Genomic DNA, 25,288 nt, shown 5'->3' on the forward strand with positions numbered 1-25,288 from the left:
AGGAACAAGCATGCTTTTGCTGCTTGAAAGAATTTGCACTGCTCTATCTGAAAAGCAATGTTTCTTTTGGTTTCTTTTATCCCTTTGTTGACAGGCCTCACCGTCGACATGGTATGCTTCTGATAAAGCATGCGTTTACAAAATGTTATCTTTGTACAGAGTTTTAAACTGCCATTCATGTGTTTCCATCTTTCAACAAGCAATACTGCTGATTGACTGGCTGACTAGTTGTTTTTGAAAGCTGAATAAGAGCTGCAACTGAATGCCAATGTCCGTGAATAAAACTATTACAGTGAAGATATTAAATTATAAAACATCTTCTGTGCTGATTTTTAATAGTAAATGGTTTGTAAGTCAAGTGAAACACATTTATGTTATACAATAACATATACAATAGCTTGTGTAACCAAAATATATTTAATAAGATCCTATTTATGCATAGATGCATTACTGCCCTCTGCTGTCTTTTTCAAACAGTGAGAAGACTTTTTTTTTTTTTTTTTTACAGGATAGCTCAACATCTTTTGTTAGATAGATATATCCACAATTTATCCTGAAAATTTCTTAATTTATTGTAAAGAAAAAATCACAAACTCATAAATCTGTCATTATTTAAATTTGATTATGTGTGTGAAATTAAAAGGTAGAAAATCAAACCTGCAAAATCAAATACAAGCACAAAACTTTTACATTTATGCATAATAAGTACTTTAGTAAACATAATAATAATAATAATAATAATAATTAACAGAAGACATACAGTAGATTTATTATTATTTTATTTCACAAAGATATAACGGGCTATTTACAGCATTATTTATTTCTGTTCTTTAGCTGGAGTGTTTTTGTTTCATTTAAAATAAAAAAGGCTTGGGGATACCAAAAAAACAATATCAAGAGGGATACCAAAAGATAAATAGCCCATTATTTTTTTTCACTCAGTTTCATATCATTATAAATACAAAATAAAACAAACAAGTGAAACAAGCAAGCAAAAATAAAAAAAAAATTCTGGTACTCTGCCACTGTACAAACCATACTGGTGAATTATACACTAAACTAAATACAAAGCTAGAGGAAAGAGGAAAACTCAAGAATTCATTCAAAATGTGGAGTCTTCTTCAAACATACAATAAATTTGACAAGCTTGTAGCAGTTCATATAGTCGCAGCAAACATATTAACAATACCTTATTATTTTGTGACAAACCAGCCTTGTTTTCTACAGGGAAAAAGCTTAAGCTGTCAGTTTTAATGAAGCATATTAAATTCAAGACTTTTCCTGAAAATGATTTAATCTGGCAAAATCCTACTACATACATAAACAACACAACAGGAAATTACTGTAACTGATTTGAAATCTAAAAAGCACCTTTCAACAAATCTTTGGTCCATTTGTGGAAAAACTCATGGCTTCGGCATAATCTAAAAAAAAAAAAAAAAAAAATCTAATTTCATGAGAAATGTCCTTCACATGGGTCAGTATTTCAAAGGAAAAATTATTTAAAATGGCTGTTATGCACTGAACAAATTGTTTTCTCAGGTGACCTAAAATTCACTAAATTAACTTTTTATTACAGCCCAATAAAGTTTTTTTTTTTTTTAATATTACCAAATAAACCTGACTGTATTGGGTTATACCAATGAAAGCAATTTTATGGGATCAGGTAGAAATAATTATTTAAATGAACAAATAAACATTCATTATGTGAAATCACTTCTACTGTAACAAACAATTACAGACAAATTTATAATTGTTTAAAATTTAAAAATGATAAAGACAACTTGTCATAGGTCCATGCAGTGGTTAGTCAGAGTTTTACTCTGAGCTTTAGGCAACTCTAAAGCAATTTTTATAGTTATTTATTTATTTATTTTTTATTACTTCACAAATTAAAGACAGCAACATGTGCTGCTGATGCCTTGATATGTAACATTTTTGATACAGGAGACTGAAGAGCTGTAGATGTTTGCGCAGGTGCTCAGTTTATCTCAGTGTCAGGAGAGCCCTCGTGATCAGGGAAGATGTGAAGCTGGGGATGTTCAATCCCATTGTTGTGAAGATCTTCTTGTTTCTGCAAGCCATGAAGTTTATTCACCAATTCTGTGATGAAGACCTGATGAAGACATGGAGAAAAGCACACCATCAGAGAAGAATCTTTAAAGACATGATGAAATGTGTCAACAGTGTCTGAATGAAAACAACGCAACTTATAAGAATAAGACCTGAATATCTTTTAAAAGTATTGACTTGTCAATATAAACTTTTTGTCAACAGAGGGCAGCAAAGGACGATGCAATGGTTGTAGCCCAGATCTAGAGGTTTCAGCTGGTTAGCATGTCCTACTTAGCCATTACTGGTGGTTGTTGTAACTACATCTGGCTATAGAAAGCATTGAGTAAAAATATTTTATTTTTCTGGGTATTATCCCATAACACAAACATGTTTGATAAAGAATTTTGTCTATTCATTAACACTATCAGTCACTATTTCCTGCAGTGTGACAGTGAGTCACTTTTATGTCTACAATAAACTTAAACACTTGCAGGGGGGTATTTTGTTTTAAAGATAAAACATTACAGCTATGTGTGGAAATGGACTACTCAACTTTGTAGGAAAAGAAATATCATGTTTATTTCCAGTTGTGTGATAGAAGTATAACATATAATTAGCAGAAGGGAGGGAGAGAAAAGGGAGGTAGTTAGACATACTTCTGTGTTGTTTCCGCAGGTATGAAGGATGTCCTAGAAATAGAAATTTAGAGAATTAATAAAGAGCATGACACAGATCTTATCCCTGCTGAAAAAAAATAATTTAGATGGTTGGATGGATAATGCTGGTTTGATTCAGTTCTTGCAACCAAAGAGATCTTGCTACTTAAAGGAATAGTTCTTTAAATATATTAATTTTGTTCCAAAACCCTATGGGTTTCTATTTTATGTGGCAAACAAAAGAAAAAATTTAAAAGAAGAAATTGCTCATAAAAGTAGTTCATATGATTCATATTTCAGGGGGAACTGTTCCTTTTAACTAGTTAAATAAACCACAAACTGGTGACCAGTAGGTTTTCCTCATCAGTAGTTTCAGAAAGCAGATACCTTAAGCTTCTGCGTCCTTTCTTCATCACTTTGTAGATCTAGTAGCTCGTCAATGTTCACTTCTTCTGGCATATCCTCTTCCTGTGAGGAGAGAAACAGTCACATTTAAGGCCTCTTCACACCATCATGAAAAATGGTAGGCTGAATGAAAATGTTATGTCACTCTCTGAAAGTAGGTGGCACATCTGGAAATCAAGAAAACTTGTTACACAAACATACAGTAAATTTATGTTAAATAAATTTTGTTTTGCTTCTTACACCCACTTGTCATGGAAAAGAAAGGAAGTTAAACAGTATTTACAAGACAGCTATTTCTGAGAGCACTGGCAAATTACAGAGCAATTTCAAATCTTCCGTTTATGTCTAAAATTCTAGAAAAAGTTGTGACTGCTCAGTTGTGCTTCTTCCTGCAAAAATGATATCTATGAAGAATTTCAGTCAGGTTTCAGTCCTCATCATAGCACAGAAAACACACTCATTAAAGGGATACTCCACCCCAAAATGAAAATTTTGTCATTAATCACTTAAACACATCATTCCAAACCCGTAAAGCTTCCTTTGTCTTCGGAACACAATTTAAGATATTTTGGATAAAAACCGAGAGGCTTGAAACTGTCCCATTGGTCTGAAAGAAAACAGTGCAGCGCAACCTGCGTCCAGCTCATATTCTCCAAAATGGCGCTACGGTGATATGGGGAGAGACAGAGGAGAGAAATTGTTGAATAAAGTCGTTATTTTTGTTTTCTTCGTGTACAAAAAGTATTCTTGTCACTTCATAATGTTACGGTCGAACCACTGGTGACAGGTGGACTATTCTGAAGATGCTTTTTATACTTTCCTTGACCTTGACAATGTTATTAACTTGGCAGTCTATGGGACAGTCTCAAGGCTCACGATTTTGATCCAAAATATCTTAAATTGTGTTCCAAAGACGAACGAAGCTTTTACAGGTTTGGAACGACAAGGGGGGTAAGTGATTAATGACAAAATTTTCATTTTGGGGTGGAGTATCCCTTTAAAATTACAATGCATCAGACCAAGGCTGCATCTCATTGCTAGTTTTACTATATCTTAGTGCTGCATTTAACACTATAAATCATGATATACTAATAGATCGAATACAAAACTATACAGGTATTCAGGACAGGCTTTAAGATGGATTGGATCCTACCTGTCTGACCATTACCACTTTTTTTTTTTTTTCTTAAATGGGGGATCATCTCAGTTAACGCCAGTAAATTATGGAGTGCCGCAAGTATCTGTCTTAGGCCCTCTGCAATTTGCTGCCCCTTGTTAATATTATAAGAAAATAGTAGAAAGATTAGTTTAAATTATGACCAAATTACATTTCTAAATTATCTAAGCTAACAAAGTGTATTAAAGATATAAAAGACTGGATGACCAATAATTTTCTTCTATTAATTTCGATTAAGACAGCATTTTTGCATTTCCCCTAAACTCTGGAACAGCCTTGCTGATATTGTTCAAGGGCTCAGACACACATCTCTGTTTAAAATTAGAGTAAAGACCCATCTCTTGAGCCAAGCATATACATAATACATCTAATAACCTTGTACTCCAGTTATATCTAATCAAATGCATATTATCATTCCTTGCTTGAAATGTTATGAACAGCAGCTACGCCAATTATTCTCTATCTGCTTTTCTGTTTCTGCCACAAGATGGGAATCCCAAGGTAACTAAAGATTACACAAGCTTCAATCTGGATCCAGCCTCTTATGAAGATTTGAGATGACCCAACACCTGAGTAGAGATGACGCCAACCCTCCGAGGACTTCAGATGACGCCAACCTTGAACCGATATACAAAACTACCACACTGTCCTTACATTACTATCATTATGAACACAACATACAGTATAATCTGTTGTTAATCATGTTCACCATCTGTTTGAATGCATGTCATTAACTAACTGCATGATTTGTACTATCAAAGAACTGTACATATCTGCCATATGTGTATCACTTTGACATAGTCACTACTGATAAACTGCTCCTAATTGCAATGTAGAAACATTCTTTTTCTGTGAAGCTGCATTGCAACGATGTGTATCATGAAACACATTATACAAATAAACATGAATTGAAAAAAATGCGAATTGAATTCTGAGATTCTTGATCTCTGCTATTCACGGTCAATTAACAAAATAGTTTGTTAGTGAGTGCCACGAAGTTGAAATTTTATGTAACAGCAGCATATCCACATGTGACAAAAAGCTCAAATCTTATTGGCTGGCCAGTGTTTTTCGCAGTGCAGTTGAAAAGAGAGAACACTTTTCCAACATTCTCCATTAATAATTTTATTTTAGAATAAATTTTTGTAATTTATTTATTTATTTGCACTGACAGCATGCAAATGTCTGTGTTGGTCTGAACAGATACTGTACTATCAGCTGCTCATGCAAATTAAGCCACAGTCATATTTTTGTGAAATTTTTCAGACACTGTCCGTTGTCAATAGTTCCGCAATGCATGAGGCACCACTTAGCCAGAGGTCACTTGAAACCCAGCAGCTTTATATTGGTAAACACTGTGAATTTGCATGTTAAAAATTCAAATTTATACCAGCTGTGAAATTTGTATGGGGACATTTGTGGGTAATACCCCTTATGTGAAATTCCAGAATGTTGAAGACCAGAAATGCAAGCTCATGTGAAGAAGTTTTGCATTAGGCTGCTTTGCAAAATTTAAGTTTGAATGTATATCTATAGAAGATCAATACGTCATGGTGCGACCTCTTAGCAGAATTAAAAGAACACAAACTTTAAAGCTACAGGTTTGCAGCATTGCAGGAAGGTGAAGTAGAGAGTTTAATTTTAAATGTAGTCTTTATTATAAATGTTATTATATTTTATATATTATAAAATTTGTCTAGGTGTGAAAAGACCTTTACATTTAAACCTTACTTTTCATGTAGTGCATATATCCTAAATCAAACAGGCCTCATTTAATCTTTTATTTCAGATATTTATTTCAGGATCTTTATCTGGTCATTGTTTGTTAAAAAAAAAAAAAAACTTATGAAAAAGCATGCTAAAATCTGAATACATCATTAATGCATTAATTATTAAACAGTGTGAACAAAGCATTTACAATTAGACTTAAAGGGATACCCCAAAAATGAACATTTTGTCATTAATCACTTACCCCCATGTCGTTCCAACCCCTTAAAAGCAACGAGAATACTTTTTGTAAGTGAAGAAAACAGAAATAACGACTTTATTCAACAATTCCTTTGTCAACAGTCTCCTCTGTGTCTCTCCATATCACCGTATGCTGCGTATTTTTGTTTTCTTCACTTACAAAAAGTATTCTCATTGCCTCATAACGTTACAGTTGAACTACTGATGGCAGATGTCTTTCATACTTTTCTGGACCTTGACAGTGCAATTTGCTTGGCAGTCTATGGGACCAAAATATCTTAAATTGTGTTCCGAAGACGAACAAAGCTTTTATGGGTTTGGAACAACATGGGGGTAAGTGATTAATGACAAAATTTTCATTTTCGGGTGGAGTATCCCTTTAATCCAGGACTTGATAAAAGAAACTCGCAACTGTTACATGCTCTCGTAAACAGAACAGTTGCATTAGATATGCACATTCAGATATATTCGCACTTGACTGCCCACCACATAAATCAATGAATCCCCTAAGTTGTCTCTAAATGTTAGAAGTCATACTAAATTGAGAACATTGATGAAATCAGATGGTGCCATAGCATGCAGGTCCACACAGCTTTATAGAGTATTGTCTCCTGCTCCATTCAGCAGCTGTCAATTTAAGCCAGACAGCTGTCACTCAGCACTAATCTATTGTGTGGGAATTAACAAGTCCCGCCCTTCCCTTTTATTCAAACCACCTCAAATACACCTCCAGATAAACCAGACTACTTATTTACAATACTAAGTGTCTGCATTGATTTTAAAATCGTAACTGCAGTGGAAAAATTATTTCCAATAGGAAATGGTGTACCTGAAAAAATACAATCTATTATTTATTGTACACACCTCTGTTTCAAAAATGATGTAATTTTCACTTTCCTTTCTATTGTGGCTTGGTGCCTTCGAAAATAGGCCAAGGTCAATTTACAGGTCCTTCCAGTAAATCATTTACAAAAAAAAATCAAGCTTGAAACTTGCCACCCTCCAGCAAAGCAGAATGAAAACATCACAGCATATTTTCTTCTAATATATGCCAATCTGATCATTTATTTGATCCCTTGGTGATCTCTGTGCTATCTCTGATACAATTCTTTTCAATTTTTATGTTATTTAAGAAAAGTATTATTTTCTAATTAATTAGAAAAACTTTCAGAACAGTTTCAGATGATTTATGGAAAAGATTTGAATCAAGATATTTAAGTTGTATGAACCACTATTAAGATACATCTGTGGTGCTTTTGGAATCTTTTTTTTTTAGAAAAGAAAAAGTGACCAGTACAATTACTTTTTTTTGTTCCACAGAAGACAGAAAGTCAAACAGGTCTGAAACAACACAACAAATTTTTAATTAAAAGGAATAGTTAATGCACCAAAAATTAAAATTTGTTGAAGATTAACTCCAATCCATAATGTAGATGAGTTGAGTTTATTTCTTCATCAGAATAATAGTTGTCCTCTCACACCAAAATCCACCAACATGTTTGTTTAGAATATTTTGGGCTGTTTTTGCTTGTAAACAGTGCTTGATCTGTGCATATTTTTCTCCTGATTCAGATGAAATTACTTTTTCGCTGGAGAAAGCAATATTATGGATAGAGGACATTTTTGTGGAAGAAACTTTGAAGTTTAAAATGTAAATACAGCCTTGATTTACATTTTTAAATCCAGCCTTGTATATTATAAACATGTAGCTTTTCACTTCACATTAAATTAACTTATGATTTGGAATCGTGTGGGATTATAGTAATATTTTTTTCAGCAGTTTGGACACTCATTCTGACGGCACCCATTCACTACAGAGGATCCATTGGTGAGCAAGTGATGACAAGAACAAACTCATCTTGGATTTGCAAATTTTTACTTTTGGGTGAACTATTCCTTTAAGGATGAACTATCGCATTAATCACAAAAACTAGCTAGAACTAACTAGAACTGATGTGACCTAAACTAACTCACAACATAGTATAGAGTGTGGTGGGATTCAGTCTAAACTTACCAACTTAACACCAAGAACTCCAACTACATTAAAATTATTACCAAAACTCCAAACTGCCATCAGTATGGTGTACATCCACACAGCAGATTATGCGCTGGTCATGCAAGCCAGAATGTTTCCTGATAAGGTTACGGAAAACTACAGGGAACAGGGCTGGCGTGGGAGAACTTTCAAAATCCTGAAACTAACACCACCGTTCAAAGGTCAATCAGAGAAAGATCCATGCCGAAAGCCCTACCAGGGCATCAGTGACCTTTCTTTTAACTCCAAATGCCACTGAAATCCTGTGAAACAAACATAACCCTTCACATGCTGAACATACAGAGCAAACCTTCAGTAATGCCTTTGCTTTTGATTCATTCCTAAGCAGAGAAGTTTTGCACATTCAACAGAAAACAGAAAATTAGTACATCAAATAGTATTTTAGACATCAATTCCTTAAAAAAAAAAAAGAAAGAAAGAAAAGAACTACACACTTCATCAAATATGCAAAGGAGAATGCTTTTCAATAATCACTGGTCTTGAGTATTTATATGTGTAAATATTCTTGTCAATTTTGGTTGGTCATGGTTTATTTAAAGCTTGTCTCTGTAGTAATTCCCCAAAAACTCGAAACATGAGTTCTTTCACCTTTTACACGCATGAGTGCTGAGTGAATCACTCAAACTGGTTTAGCATCAGTTGGTCCCCCTGGGCTGTGATTCAGTCTCTATTAATTCCAGGCCAGTAGCTAATGGGTAAGAGTGTGTGTGTGTGTGTGTGTGTGTGTGTGTGTGTGTGTGTGTGTGTGTGTGTGTGTGTGTGTGTGTGTGTGTGTGTTTTTTTCTGTACTCTTTGAGTTGGGCTGTTTCTTTTCTTCTGTTTCTGTTTCTATGTCTCATTAACAGCAATTAACCTAATTCAAATGTCCATCTCCTGTGGCTTTCTGCAGGCATTCATATATGGAATGGAAGACTGAGAATGTGACTAATGCTTATAAAACATTATTTCCAAAACATTATGTATCAAGACAACTAGTCTGACAAGTAAGGCAAGTTTTTTTTTTAAATGTATCACTGGTGTTTGGTACAGCAGGCATGATAAGGCCCTATAGGGCTAGGGATTTTAATAATCGTCCTGTTTGAGCTACTATTTTGTGAACGCAATGAAGTCAAAGGGGTCTTATGTCATTTTGGACCCCAGTGACTTTCATTGTGTGGACAAAAACTGTTCATTCTTCGGGATATCTTTTTTTATGTTCCAAAGATTTAAGAACATTTCGGAACAAATTAAGTAAATGATGACAGAATTTCCATTTTTGGGTGAAATCAAACCATATCTGAACACCAGTGGCTGGTTGCTGCACAGAAACCCCCTTCAATTCCTCCAAAATGAAAAAATGTAGTTCTACATCCAAACTCTTTCATAAAGGGACATAGATTTGCATGATGAACTCCAAGTAACACTGCATTCAATCCAACTAAATCCAAGCAGAGTAAAATGTCAGATCTTTTGTGCATCATCTGCCCTTAGGACTCCATAAACTGTGATGTAACTGTACGCTGTAAATGCAAAAGTGCATGTGAGATCAACACGGGCTGACATGATTTAGTCAAATTAATAACATTACATGCCTTTGATGGAATTGTTATCATTCGTTTAATCTACTGTACAAGAAACAATTTTATTTTGTTTGTTCTTCAAATGTTTGTGCACGCTGAATAAATGATTTAATGCAGCCTGTGGTTAGTGACCTCTTTACAAGCTGACCATATTAGGAACAAGAACTCAACTGCAGGTCAACTCTGTAAAGTCATTTTTTTATAAACATTCTAAATGTGGCTATCAGTTTCATGCATCTGCTGTTTTTCACTTTGGTCCTTGTGATGCTGATATAAGCATTTTGGTTGAATCCATCCAGGTGCATTCAGTTTCTGATCATCATTCCCATGGTAATGGAGCTACATACAAACATAGACATTATTGCATTACCACTTCTCAAACTGAACTGATAATGTACAGCAAAAAGAAAAAAGAGAGGCCTTTTATGCATTTAACGTGTAACATCTGTGTCCTTTATTTTGAATACCACAATAAATTCCAGCTAATGCTAAACTTCTCAGCTGAATTTACATTAAGATCAAATGGCCCAACCAGTATTTAATGCAGTCTGAGTTTTCTTTTTCCTTCCATTTCAAAGTGCACGACTATGTTAGCATGTGCCAAATTTGGCTATCTAATACCCCGTGACAGATTCATTTGCATCAATATACCACAGACTATGATTGAATACATAACCACTGACATCAACAACAAGAAATATGAGAAGTATTTTTTTTTCCTTATCAGTCTGTTTATTTAGCTACCCTAACCATGCATGATTACATTTCACAAAATTTTGGATGTTATTTTTAGCATTTAACTTTGTTTAGTCAGTTTAGAACAACTGCTATTAACCATTACCCATTACCCATTGTCACATCAGTAGTACAAAGTTTTGTGACTCTAGGTCCGGCCCATTTATGATGACATGGAATAAAAGATAAACCAGCCTCTGGACTACAAGTTAACATGAATCTGACCACTACAGAACTGTAATCTAGGATTTTTTTAAGCTTTGATAGAGCAGAGGACTAATGGTCCCGTTCCATGGGGCTTGTGATGCCCTGTCTGTGGACCAGTTGGTAGCAGGTAGTCATTTTGCAGGATGGGGGTGGAGGACAGTGGCAGGAGGGCTTTCTTTGTGAGATACAATAACATATGGGGTCATCATTTCCACAGCCCCCATCCCCCTCACTCACAAGAAACACCCCATGAGACAAATATACCATCAATCAATCCCAGGACCATAAGAGCAGGATGTAGTTGGGTCTGCTGCCGACAGGAAATGATGGAGGGGATCTGATTACAGCCTCAATTGGGGCTGTTCCTTTTTAGCACCAACATCACATCATGAAGATTACAAAAAGATCACTGTTGGGATTCATCCAGTAATGATGTACACTTAAATGTTTTTTAAAAGTTTCAAAAGGTACTAATAAGTAGCATTTAGGTACTAATATATACACTTCAGGTGCTAATATGTACCTTTTAAGGTACTATAATACACCCTTTAGGGGTGTTAAGATAACGTCCCAGTGACAGCTCTTGCACCTATTTCTTAAAAAATATATTATCTAAATTATGTAAATTATTTTTGAAGTTGTAAATAAAACAGATTATTGGAGTAGCTTTTACAATAAAATAACATGTCACGTTAATACTTCATGTTTGTCACATAAATGTCATGTTTTATTCACTGCGTTCCTTGCGGTTTCTTATTTCAGTGTACAATTTAAAGCAGACAGTGCAAAAGCAGCTAGATCCTGTTTTTAAAAAGGATTTACATGACAAAAAATATTAAGAGATTAAAATATGCGACTTTAATTAGTAGCAGGCAAATCTGGAAATATACAAGTTGTGAAACACACTGCAGAAAACCAGTAATTATAGATGTTGAAACTAAATGTGTTGCAACACCCCTTGGTCTCCCCTATAAAATTTCATAAGCGTATATCGTGGCAGGATGCCATGTGTTTTCCAGTGTCAGAGCGCAAGCATCTCCCTCCTCACATCCACCATCACAAAGCCCAGTACCTGTGAATGTTTACTGTTTTCCAGAAGCCTGTTAGTGTCCCAGAGCTCTCCATGAAGGCAGCAAGTGCACCAACAAGTTTTGCCCGCATCTTTGAGAACTTAAGATTGGCCCACTGATTTCGCTGCTCATGGGAACTGAACCCACTGAGGAAAAAAAGTCACCTTTGTCTTAAAATATCCTAAGAAACAGGAATGTGAACTAACTGGATGTAAATTGTAAGCATTTCTGCATATCAGACGTTTACTTGTCATGTCTAGTTTTTTAAGCCTCTCAGGAGAACAGGACAAGTAGCCTGATGTAGGCTAACTATGTGTGCTAAATCAGCGGAGTAAAAGTAAAAAGACCATTTAGGGATGCAAATCCCATTTCAAAGTTACTTTTGTGGTCTTAAATAAAGATTTGATAAAAAGGAGTACATAGTTCATTTAGGCATTACTATAAATACAAAATACTAGCTTGTATAATACACACACACACACACACACACACAAAATGTGCACATTTGTATAGCCTACATAAATACAGAACAAAATCTAGAAATGCAGTGCTATAAAAAATAAAATTAAATAAAAATATAAATTTAGAAAACTGCATATAATAACATAAAGTAAAAGTTGGCATCAGCTTGTCATTGTTTACACATTTATTCATGAAGGACACAAAAGGCTGTGGATTCGTGGACTGATCCAAGAAAAGGTTCACGCCCTTTACGAATAGACGTGCGTAATAATCACTGATTTGCACATCAAAAGGGACTCAGTCAAGGTTTTTTTTTTTTTTAAACATACTTGTGGAAGGAAAAATCCTTTATCGCATTCTTCCATCTTTGCCATCAGACATTTTACATTCCATTCATTTTCAAATGGTGTGACACCTGCTTCACAATTGGGACACGTAGACTAGGTGTATATTTTCACGTGGGTAGTAATGATTTATATCAACCTCCCAATGATAGAAACTTTCAATATTAAATATTATGGCATCTTACTAATTAATTAATTTCACTGACAGTGTAGACATATAATCGGCAATCAAGAAGAGATTTATCAGCAACGCCTTTGATGCTTCCAGGTCATTAAATATTCACAGAAATTATTTGAAAGTCTTCATACTGAGTTTTTATTTCATTTATTACATCGCAGCCTATTGTACGTGTGTAATATTATTATTTTTTTGTTACAAGAGGACTCACCCTTCCCAAATACAGCTCGTCAAGTCCACAATCTATCCACTTTTCCACATCCAGGCGCCTCTGGAGTTCCTTTCTGTTATATTTTACTGTGACTCGTGCTTGTCTCTTCTGCACACTCAGTCCAGCTTCCTGGCTGGTGCCTCGGTTCGGTGAGTGGATCTTATTGTTATAACGCCTCCCCATCCGATTCGCAGCCATCTCCAGACTATACAAATAATTGATCAAGAGTCTGGCGGAGTAGGTGCCCTGCTCCGGCACGAGAGAGTGCTGACACCTCCAGAGAGCAGCGGGCCGCAGGGTCCTAGAGCTGCGAGGTTACTGCCTTACTTTCGCTCTCGGCTCGGGTTCTGGCGAACACCAGAGGCGCGCAAAGAGGTGTTACAATGTTTGGGGTTAGATAGAATAGTGTGTTAGTTAGCCCAAAAATTTAAATTTGCTGAAAATTTACTCAGAGTCCAAATAAGTGATAAAAACATCACAATAATCCACAAATTATTAAAATAAAATAAAAAAAACTCCAGTCCATCATTTAACGTTTTGTAAAGTGAAAAGCTGCGCGTTTGTAATAACCAAATCCATCAGTAAGCTAAATTCCAAAATCCATAGTTACGTTTCCTCCAGTGAAAAAGTTAATCCCCTGTTGTCCTCTTATATCAAAATCCACCAACTTGTTTAGAACTGTTTTGGACTGTTTTCAGTAGTAAACACTGCTCGATCTGTGCACATTTCTCTCCTGATTCAGACAAGACAACTTTTTCACTTGAGAAAGCAATATTATGGATGGACTTGCTTAACGTTAAAATTACCTAATGATGACTTCTCCCTTCACAAGATGTTAATTGATGGACTAGAGTCATGTGGAATACTTGTGGATTACTGTTTTATCAGCTGTTTGGACTCTCATTCTGACAGCACCCATTCAACACCATCTGTGACACCCAGGGCCATGCACAGACATTTTGAGGGGCAGTGGCCCAAACCAAAAAAAAAGGGGCACAAGGAGGGTGGGTGCTTGTTAATACAAATATACAGTTAAAAAAGAAGACAGCTGTAACAATTGACTTTACTGTAGATGTTTTGATTAGAGTGGGCTCTCCCTCACTCTCTGAGCCTGATTCTGTCTCATCTTCAACAGAAGTAGGGGAGAGTGGGGTAAGCTGAGCCAGTGGGTAAGTTGACCCACCCCCTGCATCTTGGCATCTGTACACATTTACCGTCATGTGACCATGTATTTTGGAACCACGCATCATTTCTGCCAGACTGTGAAAAGGAGAAACACACTGGGGGAATGGAAGGCACCACGGCCGTAGCCAGGGTGTGAAAATGAGTGTGGTCTGGGTGGGAATTGTGCTATAATAACCCCTCTCATTATACTGTATACACTAAACACTTTAAAAGAGACAGATATGTAGATGTTTGTAAAAGATGTTTTCTCTGTTTTGGAGGAATGAGCATTGTTAAATGATATCACATTGCACCATTACTTTAGGTAATAGGGGTATATAATTTTATCAGTTATTTATTATTCATTCAGCAATACATATGCCTATTACTATTATAGTTTTCATTAATAACAATTGCTATATAGATGATAACTTTGTCTAGTGCCCTTATGAATGTTTTTGGCATGGCTTTGTGAAAATTTAACTACAATATGAAATAGCATAGACGTAACATACTTGTTCTACAGATCTTTGCACTAGTGTTATATGCTACTGTTTTGATAGTGTTGATAATGTTTCTGACATATAATATCATGATGTTTTTTTTTTTTTTTTTTTTTTTTTTTTTGCGTTTGCCTTACCGTATGTGGTATCCTTTCAGCAATAACATGTCTGTGGGCTCTTTTGATTACTATCAGTTTAAGTTCTGGCAGTGTTGCCAGATATTGCTAAGAAAACAAATAAAAATAAATAAATACAAATATCTTTCACCTATAGTCACTAATGGCCAAAAGACTCTCTGTTTAGTTTGTTTTTAGGAAGGCTACAACTTTGGAGTTCAATATATTGTTTCAGAGATGCAAACAATTAAATATGGAAATGTATACTTCATTTGGTTGGTTTTATGTTGTTAAAGATAACTTTAAGAAAATAAATATGACTGTCTGTAAAAATAAATTATTAAATTAGTTTTTAAATTATTATTTATTTCACATGGGTTTGAATCAGATTCGGTCAGATGGTCATTTTACACCCAGATGGTGCATCTTACCCACTGACTCGACTCGGGTCAACTTACCCCAAAACTCTGCAATCTGAGCCATGGGAACACTTTTTATAAGAAGCCATATTTTTAGAACCCTTTGTCATAGATACATTCTGATCATTTAATATGATAGGAATACTTTCATTTGGATAAGATAGATACTTTCATTGTACTTTTGTGTCATTTTTCCTTATCTTGAAGACCACATTTTGTAAGTAAAAAGTGGCTAATCTTACCCCACTCTCCCCTATTAGTATTAGACATTTAATTTAATATTTTACAGCATAAATCTATATTATATACTAATAAACAACTAATTTAGAACATTTATGGTTTTTTTTTATTTTTTTATTTTTTTTACTATTTATAGGCCTACTTTTAATTTGGTTTTAATAAAATATGATGTATTTTATAATATATTATTTTTTTAAAATAATATAATAACATATTTTTTATAACATATTTTTTAAAAAATATGATGTTTAAGTGTGTTTGCTGGAGAGAGAGGAGACAGAGAGTAAATGGGTTGATGGCCTCCCTGGTTCTGATTTTTGCAAACTTGTTTGTAATCACAATGGACATAATTTTATTTATAATTCTGTGAAATTTCTATTTTAAAATTGTTATTTTGTAAAATTTGTCATACCTGCCCAGGGACTACAGGTGGAAATTAGCAATTGTTGCTACAACCTGGCCCAAGACATATTCTCTTGTTTAACAAGTTTAATGTTTATTTGTGCATTGTCCCTGTTTCAAATAAAACAATTCCAAAAATGTGTTATAGATTACTAGTATCAAGACTAGGGTTGGGAACTGAGAACCGGTTCTTATTTGGAACCGGTTTGAGAACCGGTTCTTATTCAGAACCGGTTCTGTTTTTTGAAAAGAAAATATTAACCGTTTGATAACTGTGCATGTCGTTTTATCTGACTGTACATGTGCAGGCAGCACGCAGCACCTGCCACTACTAAATTACATTACATTTGTCCCATATTGTCATTAATATACATACTGACTTCAACTTGGACCACTAAATAAATAGACTTCTATTGTTATGTAAGTATGAGAGTTAGATTATTTAGTGTACAGGCCATTTCAAGAGTGATAAACAAAGTGATAGAAAATATTTATTTTCATGCATTTTCAATGTTTAAAAATGTGGAAACCACTCATTGCATCACAGCATCTCCTGACTGCATTATTATTTGTAAAATAGGGGCTTTATGGAGTGTGTGTATACATGGTTATAAGTATAATAGTTTATATTTCATTAATTTAGGGAAATGAACAAGTGTCTTAGTCCTCAAGGCCAAGGGACTATTTGGCCAACCAGCTTATTCCTGCATGAAAAGCAAAATGTTATTGATAGTGTAAAAATCATCAACTTTGAAGCACATGCTGATTGATGGACTAGCATTACTCAACATTACTTACTACCTTCCAGCAAGACTACATTCAATGAAGGTAAAATAGTAAAAAACATAATAACAGTTCATTTAAATGGAACCGAAATATATGTAATATATGTTGAATTTTGACATTGCCAACTTTTAAATTAAGTTGACAGTAAGTAATAAACAATATTGTGCATTGAGTAGTTCAGTATTGTGCATTTTTCCTTACCACAATTTTTTAAATAGTTGTTTAATGATTTTAATGGAACCGGAATCGGAATCAGAAAATTTCTAACGATTCCCAACCCTAATCAAGACAAGTGATTATAATGGGAAATATACTTAATTAAAGGGATTAAAGTGTGACAAACTGCTAAATGTTCTATATGATGATTTACCTGCATGCTGGCTTGCTAGAGCTTTGTATTCTTGTTTCCAATGTTGAACTGTCTTTAGCAGCCTCCCTTTGCTCTTTCTCTCTCTGTCTTCTTTTTTTTGAAGGCCTTTTTTGTCTACAAAGTGTGCCAACAACAGCAAATTTGGTGTTATCTATATTAGATCTGATCGCGTACAATAATTTGATTAGACATTCTTATTCTAAGAACATGGATATTTTGTACAAGTTGTTAGCACTTTTAGAAGGCCGAGCAATTACCGACAAAAATAAAAAGGGGTGATGGGAGGACTGGTGAGAGGGGCCCCTCAGCCGATAAGGGCAAAGGGGCAGTTTTACTAAGGACTATTTATGATATTAATGGCTTCAAAATGATGCTGGAAAATATCTGAATATATTTTTGAAAAGAAAATTGCTATTAATTTTCATTCCTCTTAATTTTGATTTATAGATATATTTTAAGACTAAGTCTATATACTAAATAGCTATGTAGTCAGAAATCAAGGTAGCAATTTTTAGTCATGTATTAAATAATAATCAGTCATTTTATTGACTTGATTTTATTTGCACAAAGCACAAACTCTTTTTTGGTTACCATTTGAATTAACCTTGACTTTCTGTACAGACGGTTCCCACACACGCACAGATTGTTGTGCCGTCATGGTGGGAACTTTTTATTATTGACGCCCACTGTTTTTATACTGACCTCATGATATTCTTTTCTCAGAAGTTCTGTCGATGCATAGGAGGCCTGTGTGTCTGCGCGTGCCTCTGCGATATGACAATCTAGTGAAAGACAAACAATGACGTCACGTAAGAGGAAGTTGTTTGTTACATTATTTCCCAGGAGAGGAGGCGCACACCTGCTGCGTCCGCACACACCAGCTATATAAATAAAGAATCTGGTTCGTTTCCATAGGTGTGGTCATAGAGTTCGTTTAACTTTATTCGGTTCGACCCGTCGTATAGGACATAACCGAAAAGATCTAGGACAGGTAGACGGGAAGTGAAGAATGGCTCAGGTTTATTTCACTGCCTCCATCGTCGGGTTTCTCTGTTATCTGTCGGTTCTAAACGCTTGTAAGTGGGACCCGGAGCTCGAGCAGGGTCTGAATATCAGCTCATTTGATAACGGCGCGGCTTTCCTGGCTTACCTGCCGGAGATCTCGGACGCAGAGCAGTGTCAGAATGCTTGCTGTGAGAGGGACGACTGCCAGCTCGCTGTGATCGGGACCCCAGCGGACGGCAGGCCAGAATGTCGATTGGTCAACTGCGTGAAAGACGGCAAAGACGTGTGTGTTTTGACCCAGAGCACACAGTTTAAGGTGTACCGCAAGATCCTGGATAGCGCTGATCAAGAAACTCGAAACGCGGCCGAAGTTCGCTCTGTGAACGGCACAGGTAATACAAATCACCGGAGAAAAAATACAGATAAATATAGCAGGCTATTATAAACCAAAGTTAACGCCAAAATGTAATTCATTCTATTCTTATTGCAGTAATTATTCATTCAATCACAATAAATTAGCCTAATAAAAAATGTATATCATAATAAATTATTACGTGACTAACTGTGGTAGCCTATTTGGAGGAAACTGGAAAAAATCCATATGTAAAATGTAATTGCATGTAAATTAGCCTCTTAGGGAATGTTTATGAAACAAGTCATGAAAAAAAGTTCTGAAAACTTGTTTACAAAAGATTGGTCTGTACAGTTAGTTTTATAGCTTTCTTCTCACATTACTATAAATTTGTGTTATTTGGGTCACACAGACTTCAACATTTTTATTATTATATTATTAGTTCATCATGTAACTTGCTGGTGGCCATATGTTACCCTTATGTAAAGTATACAACAAAAGGAAGTTCCGCATTTCATGGAATATACATGAGGTTGATAAGTTATATAATAATCTTTTCATTGAAAAACTGGTAATAATTATATGAAATTAAATAGTTTTAAATAAACCTACATAAACAAAAAAACAAAACAAAACAAAACAAAACAAAAAAACAATGCTGTATAGAAACCCTCCTCTTTTTCCAGGTAGTGGTGCAGCATTGTTGTCCACTGACTTGAGCAACCTGTACTTCAAGTTTTACAGCTCAGTACTGTAAACAAAAGACTTAAACTGCAGAGGGGAAGGTAAAGTGGCATATTCCCATACCTATGGCAAGCCATTTTATCTTAAAATAATCCCAGCATTACTCGCCGTAATTGCATTTTTACTAGTAAGAATTACAATTACAGAGCTCCCTAAAAATAATTGTTATAGTAAGAACTGAATTAGAGAGCTCTTTAATTGGCATTGTTACTTGTAAGAATTTAATTGTAGAACTCTCTAATTGAATTGAATTGTTAGTAGTAAAAATGCAATTACGACGAGTAACGCTGGGATTATTTTAAGGTAAAACGGCATGCCATACATACCTGAATGACATCAGATTTTTGGTACCACAATAATATGTTACAATGAGACAGCAGAGTTTGAACTGAGGTCTGCAGTTATATCATGACCAACTGCATTGGCAGTTTGACTGCCAGTTCAATCTGAGAAACACATTTCCTACAGTTAGAACAGACATGTACACTATATTAAGACTATTCCTTTTCTTCTTTCTTATCAGATCACTGCCTACTTCCAAGTATGGTGGGAAATTGCCGCGCTGCCTTCCCACGATTTTATTATGATGTCATCAATCAGACATGCAAGCAGTTCGTCTATGGCGGCTGTGGGGGCAATGATAACAACTTTAACACCCAGGAGGAATGTGAGGCTTCCTGTAGTGGGGTGACAGGTAAATACCAGACAATATTTAGTGAGTGTTAACATTTCAGTTTTATGCAAACCTTTATTATGTAAAAGGTTCATTGCCTCTAATGTTACTAGATTTATAATCCCAAATGCAATTGTGATGGATATACTTGGAGATATTGAGCTTGTGTAACTCTTTCTCTCCTCTGTCATGATCTGCTTTTATACCTACACACATACACTACTGTTCAAAAGCTTGGGGTTGGTAAGGTTTATATAGTGATTGTGAAGTTTATTGCACTCACCAAGGCTGCATTTATTTGATTCAAAATACAGTAAAATAGTATTACTGTGAAATATTACTACAATGCAAAATAGTTTTCCATTTGAATATGTTAAAATGTAATTTATTCCTGTCATGGCAAATCTGAATTTTCAGCATCATATCTCCAGTCTTCAGTGTCACACGATCCTTCAGAATTCATTCTAATATGCTGATTTGCTGCTTAAGAAACATTTCTTATTATTCTTATTGTAACATTATAAATGCTTTTACTTTTGATCGATTTAATGTGTCCTTTTTGAATAAATGTATTAGATTATAAAAAATATACTGACCCAAAACTTTTGAATGGCAATGTGAAAAATAAATTAATTTAACTGCTATTTAAATTTGGACTTCCTGCTTAAGAGCTAAGCTTTTGCGTCAAGCCCTCTTCATTGTTTGGGCTTCACAGCTGAGACATCTGTACATGTGTACAAGTTAGTCTATTGAAGTGCAATGACAAAAACAGAGCACTTGATGACAGACAAAATGAATCTTCTGGAAGGTGTGGTTTTAAGTTGAGTGCTTTTATTAGATTTGTTGTAGCACACAAACAGCTTTCATCACTGGAGTGGACTGGAGCATTTTGGATCACCAATATATTCATACTCTACAATGTGTTAGCAGCCTAGTTAGGATGTAGTATGCAAGAAATATGGATAAATAAATGCAAATCAGTAAACACAACCTAGATTTGAGGCAAGCTGCCATTTGCATCTAGGTAATATTTGCATTGGCTTACTTTGGGCATCCAGAGGAAATGCAGATAAATGTATTGTACTGAAAGAAAAACATTGAGTTTTATTGAGGATTTTGGGTTTAAATCTAAAATTACATACATACCGGTATGGAAGGCCCAGTTTGCCATTACAGTCAAGTCACTTGGAAAAGTTTTTAGAGCATATCAGTCTATGATCTGACATGTCTGTGGTGATGAAAACAGAGGCTTAGAGAAGGGGACCAAAATATGAGCTAAATATATAGGCTAAGGCTAGTTGTTTTAATTTTAAGGGCTGAAATCGAAACTACTTCAGTTGAAGTCAATTAGGTTGTTTTTTCTACAGTTTGTACAACTTCAGTGAGTTTCAGTGGGTTTATGCTGAATGTCTTAACAAATTGGTTTCATCTTACCCTGGGTTGTTGAATAACCGGTTTGGTGACCTTTATGCAGATGGATTACCTGTCCTTGAAAAAGGCATGCCAAACGCATTAGCTGTCACTGTTTTTTTCTATTACCTCTATCCACTTTTTATTACTTCCACTGTCCACATTTAAGTGTTACTTTTAAATGAGTGATCAATTTAGACTGTAGTTTTCTTTATGGGGTCATTGTGCTTCATGCCTGCTGTATCCGAATGACCCTTTGTGATCCATGGAATTACCAGTTTTATGAGATAAAATGATGTTTAAATGGAAAAAGATGCCATCTGCTTACAATAGAGACACTAAAGCAAAATCCTATTATTGTCATCAGGAAATCATACAAAGAATTTTACTTACAACACTCTGAGCTGTTTTGTGTTATGCAATGTTACTGTGTGTGTGTGGCCTGATGTGTTTATGTGAGGGTGTGTTACAAATTGTGCAAATTGTGTCCATGGGACTTGCACTACATTTTCTTTTTTTTTTTTTTTATAGAACATTCCTTACTGTTTATTTTCCTTAGAAAACATGGAAAAGATTAGTTTGGTATTTAGTTACTGAATTACACTACCATCTAAAAGTTTGGCCTCTGTAAAAAAAATTTTTTTAAAGACATGAATTATTTTATTCAGCAAGGATGCATTAAATTGATAAAAATGAGAAATACATTTATAACATAATAAAGGATTTCTATTTCAGATAAATGTATTTTTGATCAAATATACGCTTGGTGAGCATAATAGAGTTCTTTTAAAAAATTAAAAATTCTCACCGAGTACAAGCTTTTAAATGGTATTGTATGTCTCTTGTTCAGAAATGTATAGTTATATACACACACAGAATAGTAATTGAAAGTGTCTCTCTGCTCTCTTCAGGTGCTGTGCTCGCGGAATCTCATTCCATTGCTCAACGCAGCAGAATGTCCGTACCTGAAAACAACATTGGTAATCAAAGTCTGTTATCAAGATATACCAGTGAGACTGGTTCTCAGACATGAGTGATTATGACACAGCTGAAGAGTGATGCTTATCTGACTGAACATTCTATAAATAGTTCAATTTGTTTCAGAGTTCTCTACAATCATGCTCAATCTTTCACAGTTCATTTAAAACTGAGATTGTATGAACTTCAAAAATGGATGATAGACACTATTTTGTCTTTAGTAGTATCCATTTTAATACAGATAAAACAATACATATTCTGTATCTCTTTCCTTAGACACTGTACCTCTTCCTGAAATGACTTCAGAGGAATTCCAGGGTATTTTATCTTTATTTTTTTTTACTATTTAAGTACAGAGAACAGTTGTACACTATTGGTTCTAATGTCTTCTTCCCCTCTGTCTTGCCGTATCAGAGAAGTGTCTGGCTTCTGCACAGTCTGGACTCTGCAGAGCCGCCTTTAGACGCTATTACTACAACAATGGCACCTGTCAACTATTCATCTATGGAGGTTGTGGGGGCAACCAGAACAATTATAAAACTGAGGAATCATGCATGACAACCTGCACAGGTACACTTGTGTGTGACTGTTAATTTCCTGATCATCCGTCATCGCTATAAATCACTATAAAATTATAACTCTGTGTGTATGCATCCCAGTGAAGGTCATTCCTAGCAGCAAGAAGGAGCCTGCCATTTCCACTTCTCCTTACAGCATGCACAGCTTTGAAGGTAAAATGCCAAAAAAAAGTCACGTCAAGATTCTCTGTCAGATTCTACATCAGCTGTCTTGAATTTCTGTATTTCAAACGTATTGCAAATGATGCAATAGTGAATAATTATACAATATGAACCAAACTTTCTTTATCCCGTAATTAATACAGAAACCTGTGCCGTGCCATCCGACTCTGGCCCGTGCCGTGCAGCCTTCCAGAAGTTTTACTTTGAGTCCAGCACTCATTCTTGTAAGCCCTTCATCTATGGAGGCTGCGCGGGAAACCTAAACCGCTACAACAGTGAGGAAGAGTGCATGGCAGCTTGCTCCGGGAAAGATGGTAAGAGGAAAACAGAAATTCTCCTTCTGGTAGTACATTTGTGTCTCTGTTTTGCTGGTAGCTTATGTTGTTGTATTTCTTTTTCTACAGGCCGTTTTGATGGACATGGACACAACAAACGTAACCGCTGGACTCCAGGTAAGGCATTGTTAAATACCTGATATGTATTAAAATTTATTTAAATCATTAGAATGATTATAATTATAGTAATTATATGAATTAATTCTAGAGAGAGAGAGAGAGAGAGAGAGAGAGATAGATATCGAGTAATTTTAATTTATATACCCACACTTCAAAAGTTCAAAAGTCTGCGGTCAGTAATATTTTGTTAAAGAAATTAACTTACTTTTATTTAGCCAGAACACATTAAATTGATTAAAAGTGACAGTAAAGGCATTTATTTACAAATGATTTCTATTTCAAATAAGTGCTGTTCTTTTGAACTTTTTATTCATCAAAGAATCCTGAAAATAAATGTCATGTTTTCAACAATAATATTAGGCAGCACAACTGTCTTCAACATTGATAATAATAAGAAATGTTTGAGTTTGTTTTTATTACAAAATTTAACATGTCTTGTGTCTTTTATTCCTAGCTTTCTTTCTAGTGGCCACCCTGGCCATCATGTCTGCCCTACTTCTGGTAGGTTTGATCCTGATCGCGGTGCGCAGAAACGCCCACAGGAGGTCCTTCATACTGGATGATAAGGAGGAGTTACTGCCTGAAGAGGAGCAGGTGTCCTATGAGAAGCAGCCCAAAGTAGAATCATGCTAAAGCTAGAGACCTTTCAGTGTCTGGTACAAACATCCATCTCATGGCACTCCAACATTCAGCTGAATTAAAACTACAAAGTTTCATTAAACTTCCAATTTGACTACATTTTGGTAGAGGTTCCAAATTAGCATACGTAGAACATAATACATGTGCACGTTTTGCAAACATGTGCATTAGTCACACATAAGACATGTGAAATTAACTAAGAATAAAGTTTGTTTCAGTTTTTAAAAGAGATATTTTTAACTGTGGGATATGTTGCACTAAAAATTGGTAAGTTGGTTGAAATACTTCTGTTACCTTCTTTGACATCTGTCATTTTTTATGGTTAGAATCCTACATAGTAGAAGTAAATTAGCTTTCAGGGATGTATTTATTTTCACAACCATAATGAATAATAAAGTGGTTTCCCTTAAGTTTTTTCTTACATCACAATGTATATGTATGTATGGATTTATACATAAGAATAACTGAATAATGAGTTCATTTTTATGGGTTTATAACACTCATGTCACATTTTTATTGAGAATGATTCTATGTAAGTCATTAAACCTTTGCTACAGTTCATAGCCTTGTTCTTTGATTGTAAGCATATATAAAAATTCAGTAGATATGAGAACATAAGAATGCAAACATGAGAAAATACAATGATACCATAATAGAAAATGTTTTAAATATAAACATAAACTATCCTGTAGTAGCTACTGCAGACTTTTGTTGACTAATTTGCCCACCAATGAATGGTCTGTATGTGACATGTAATTCATGCCAGCCTATAGTTTTTTAAAAAGCATTGTTATTTTAAAATCTTTAACAATAAAGGTAATTTATTCAGTTTGGGTTCTTTTTCCAAGTACTGATTTGTTGATATGTTAGCGCATCAAGAAGCAATAGGACAGGCCAGTCCTAGTTACACAAGGAAGTTGTCAGTTTATTTATTTAAATCCACTTTTGCCTGTTGATTTCAAACACCATTTTTTGTCAGATATTAGGATTATTTTGGGTTTCACACTCCAAACTAAAACTCCATTATAGCTCTTGGATAAATAAGTGAACACAATTAAACCATTAGAGCTAGAGTTAACTATATAATTAAGGTAGATTATACCTGGAAGGTCATGACAGAGGGATATTTTCATGAATGTCAGGGGCAGGTATTTATTGTTGAAAATTATTAATGGAAGTAATATGTAAGGAACGAACAGGTATCAGTGT

At 34.9% G+C, this 25,288-nt stretch overlaps 2 protein-coding genes across 2 annotated transcripts; one reads left to right on the forward strand and one right to left on the reverse strand.

The window, feature by feature from the left end:
* Positions 1–790: 790 nt before the first annotated feature.
* Positions 791–13,411, reverse strand: LOC109063343 (protein phosphatase 1 regulatory subunit 14A-like). The gene is made up of 4 exons (XM_019080415.2): positions 13,084–13,411; positions 3,099–3,179; positions 2,712–2,744; positions 791–2,116 (listed from the first exon to the last, which is right to left on the reverse strand). The coding sequence occupies exons 1-4, from the start codon at positions 13,279–13,281 to the stop codon at positions 1,982–1,984; spliced, it is 447 nt and encodes a 148-aa protein (XP_018935960.1). The 5' UTR covers positions 13,282–13,411; the 3' UTR covers positions 791–1,981.
* A 4,497-nt stretch (positions 13,412–17,908) lies between these two features.
* Positions 17,909–24,907, forward strand: LOC109063342 (tissue factor pathway inhibitor-like). Its single transcript, XM_019080414.2, has 9 exons — positions 17,909–18,480; positions 19,708–19,878; positions 22,179–22,247; positions 22,522–22,563; positions 22,660–22,815; positions 22,905–22,976; positions 23,129–23,299; positions 23,390–23,437; positions 23,895–24,907. The coding sequence occupies exons 1-9, from the start codon at positions 18,093–18,095 to the stop codon at positions 24,071–24,073; spliced, it is 1,296 nt and encodes a 431-aa protein (XP_018935959.1). The 5' UTR covers positions 17,909–18,092; the 3' UTR covers positions 24,074–24,907.
* Positions 24,908–25,288: the final 381 nt, after the last annotated feature.

This window comes from Cyprinus carpio, chromosome A15 (genome assembly GCF_018340385.1).
Source record: "Cyprinus carpio isolate SPL01 chromosome A15, ASM1834038v1, whole genome shotgun sequence".
NCBI lineage: Eukaryota > Metazoa > Chordata > Actinopteri > Cypriniformes > Cyprinidae > Cyprinus > Cyprinus carpio.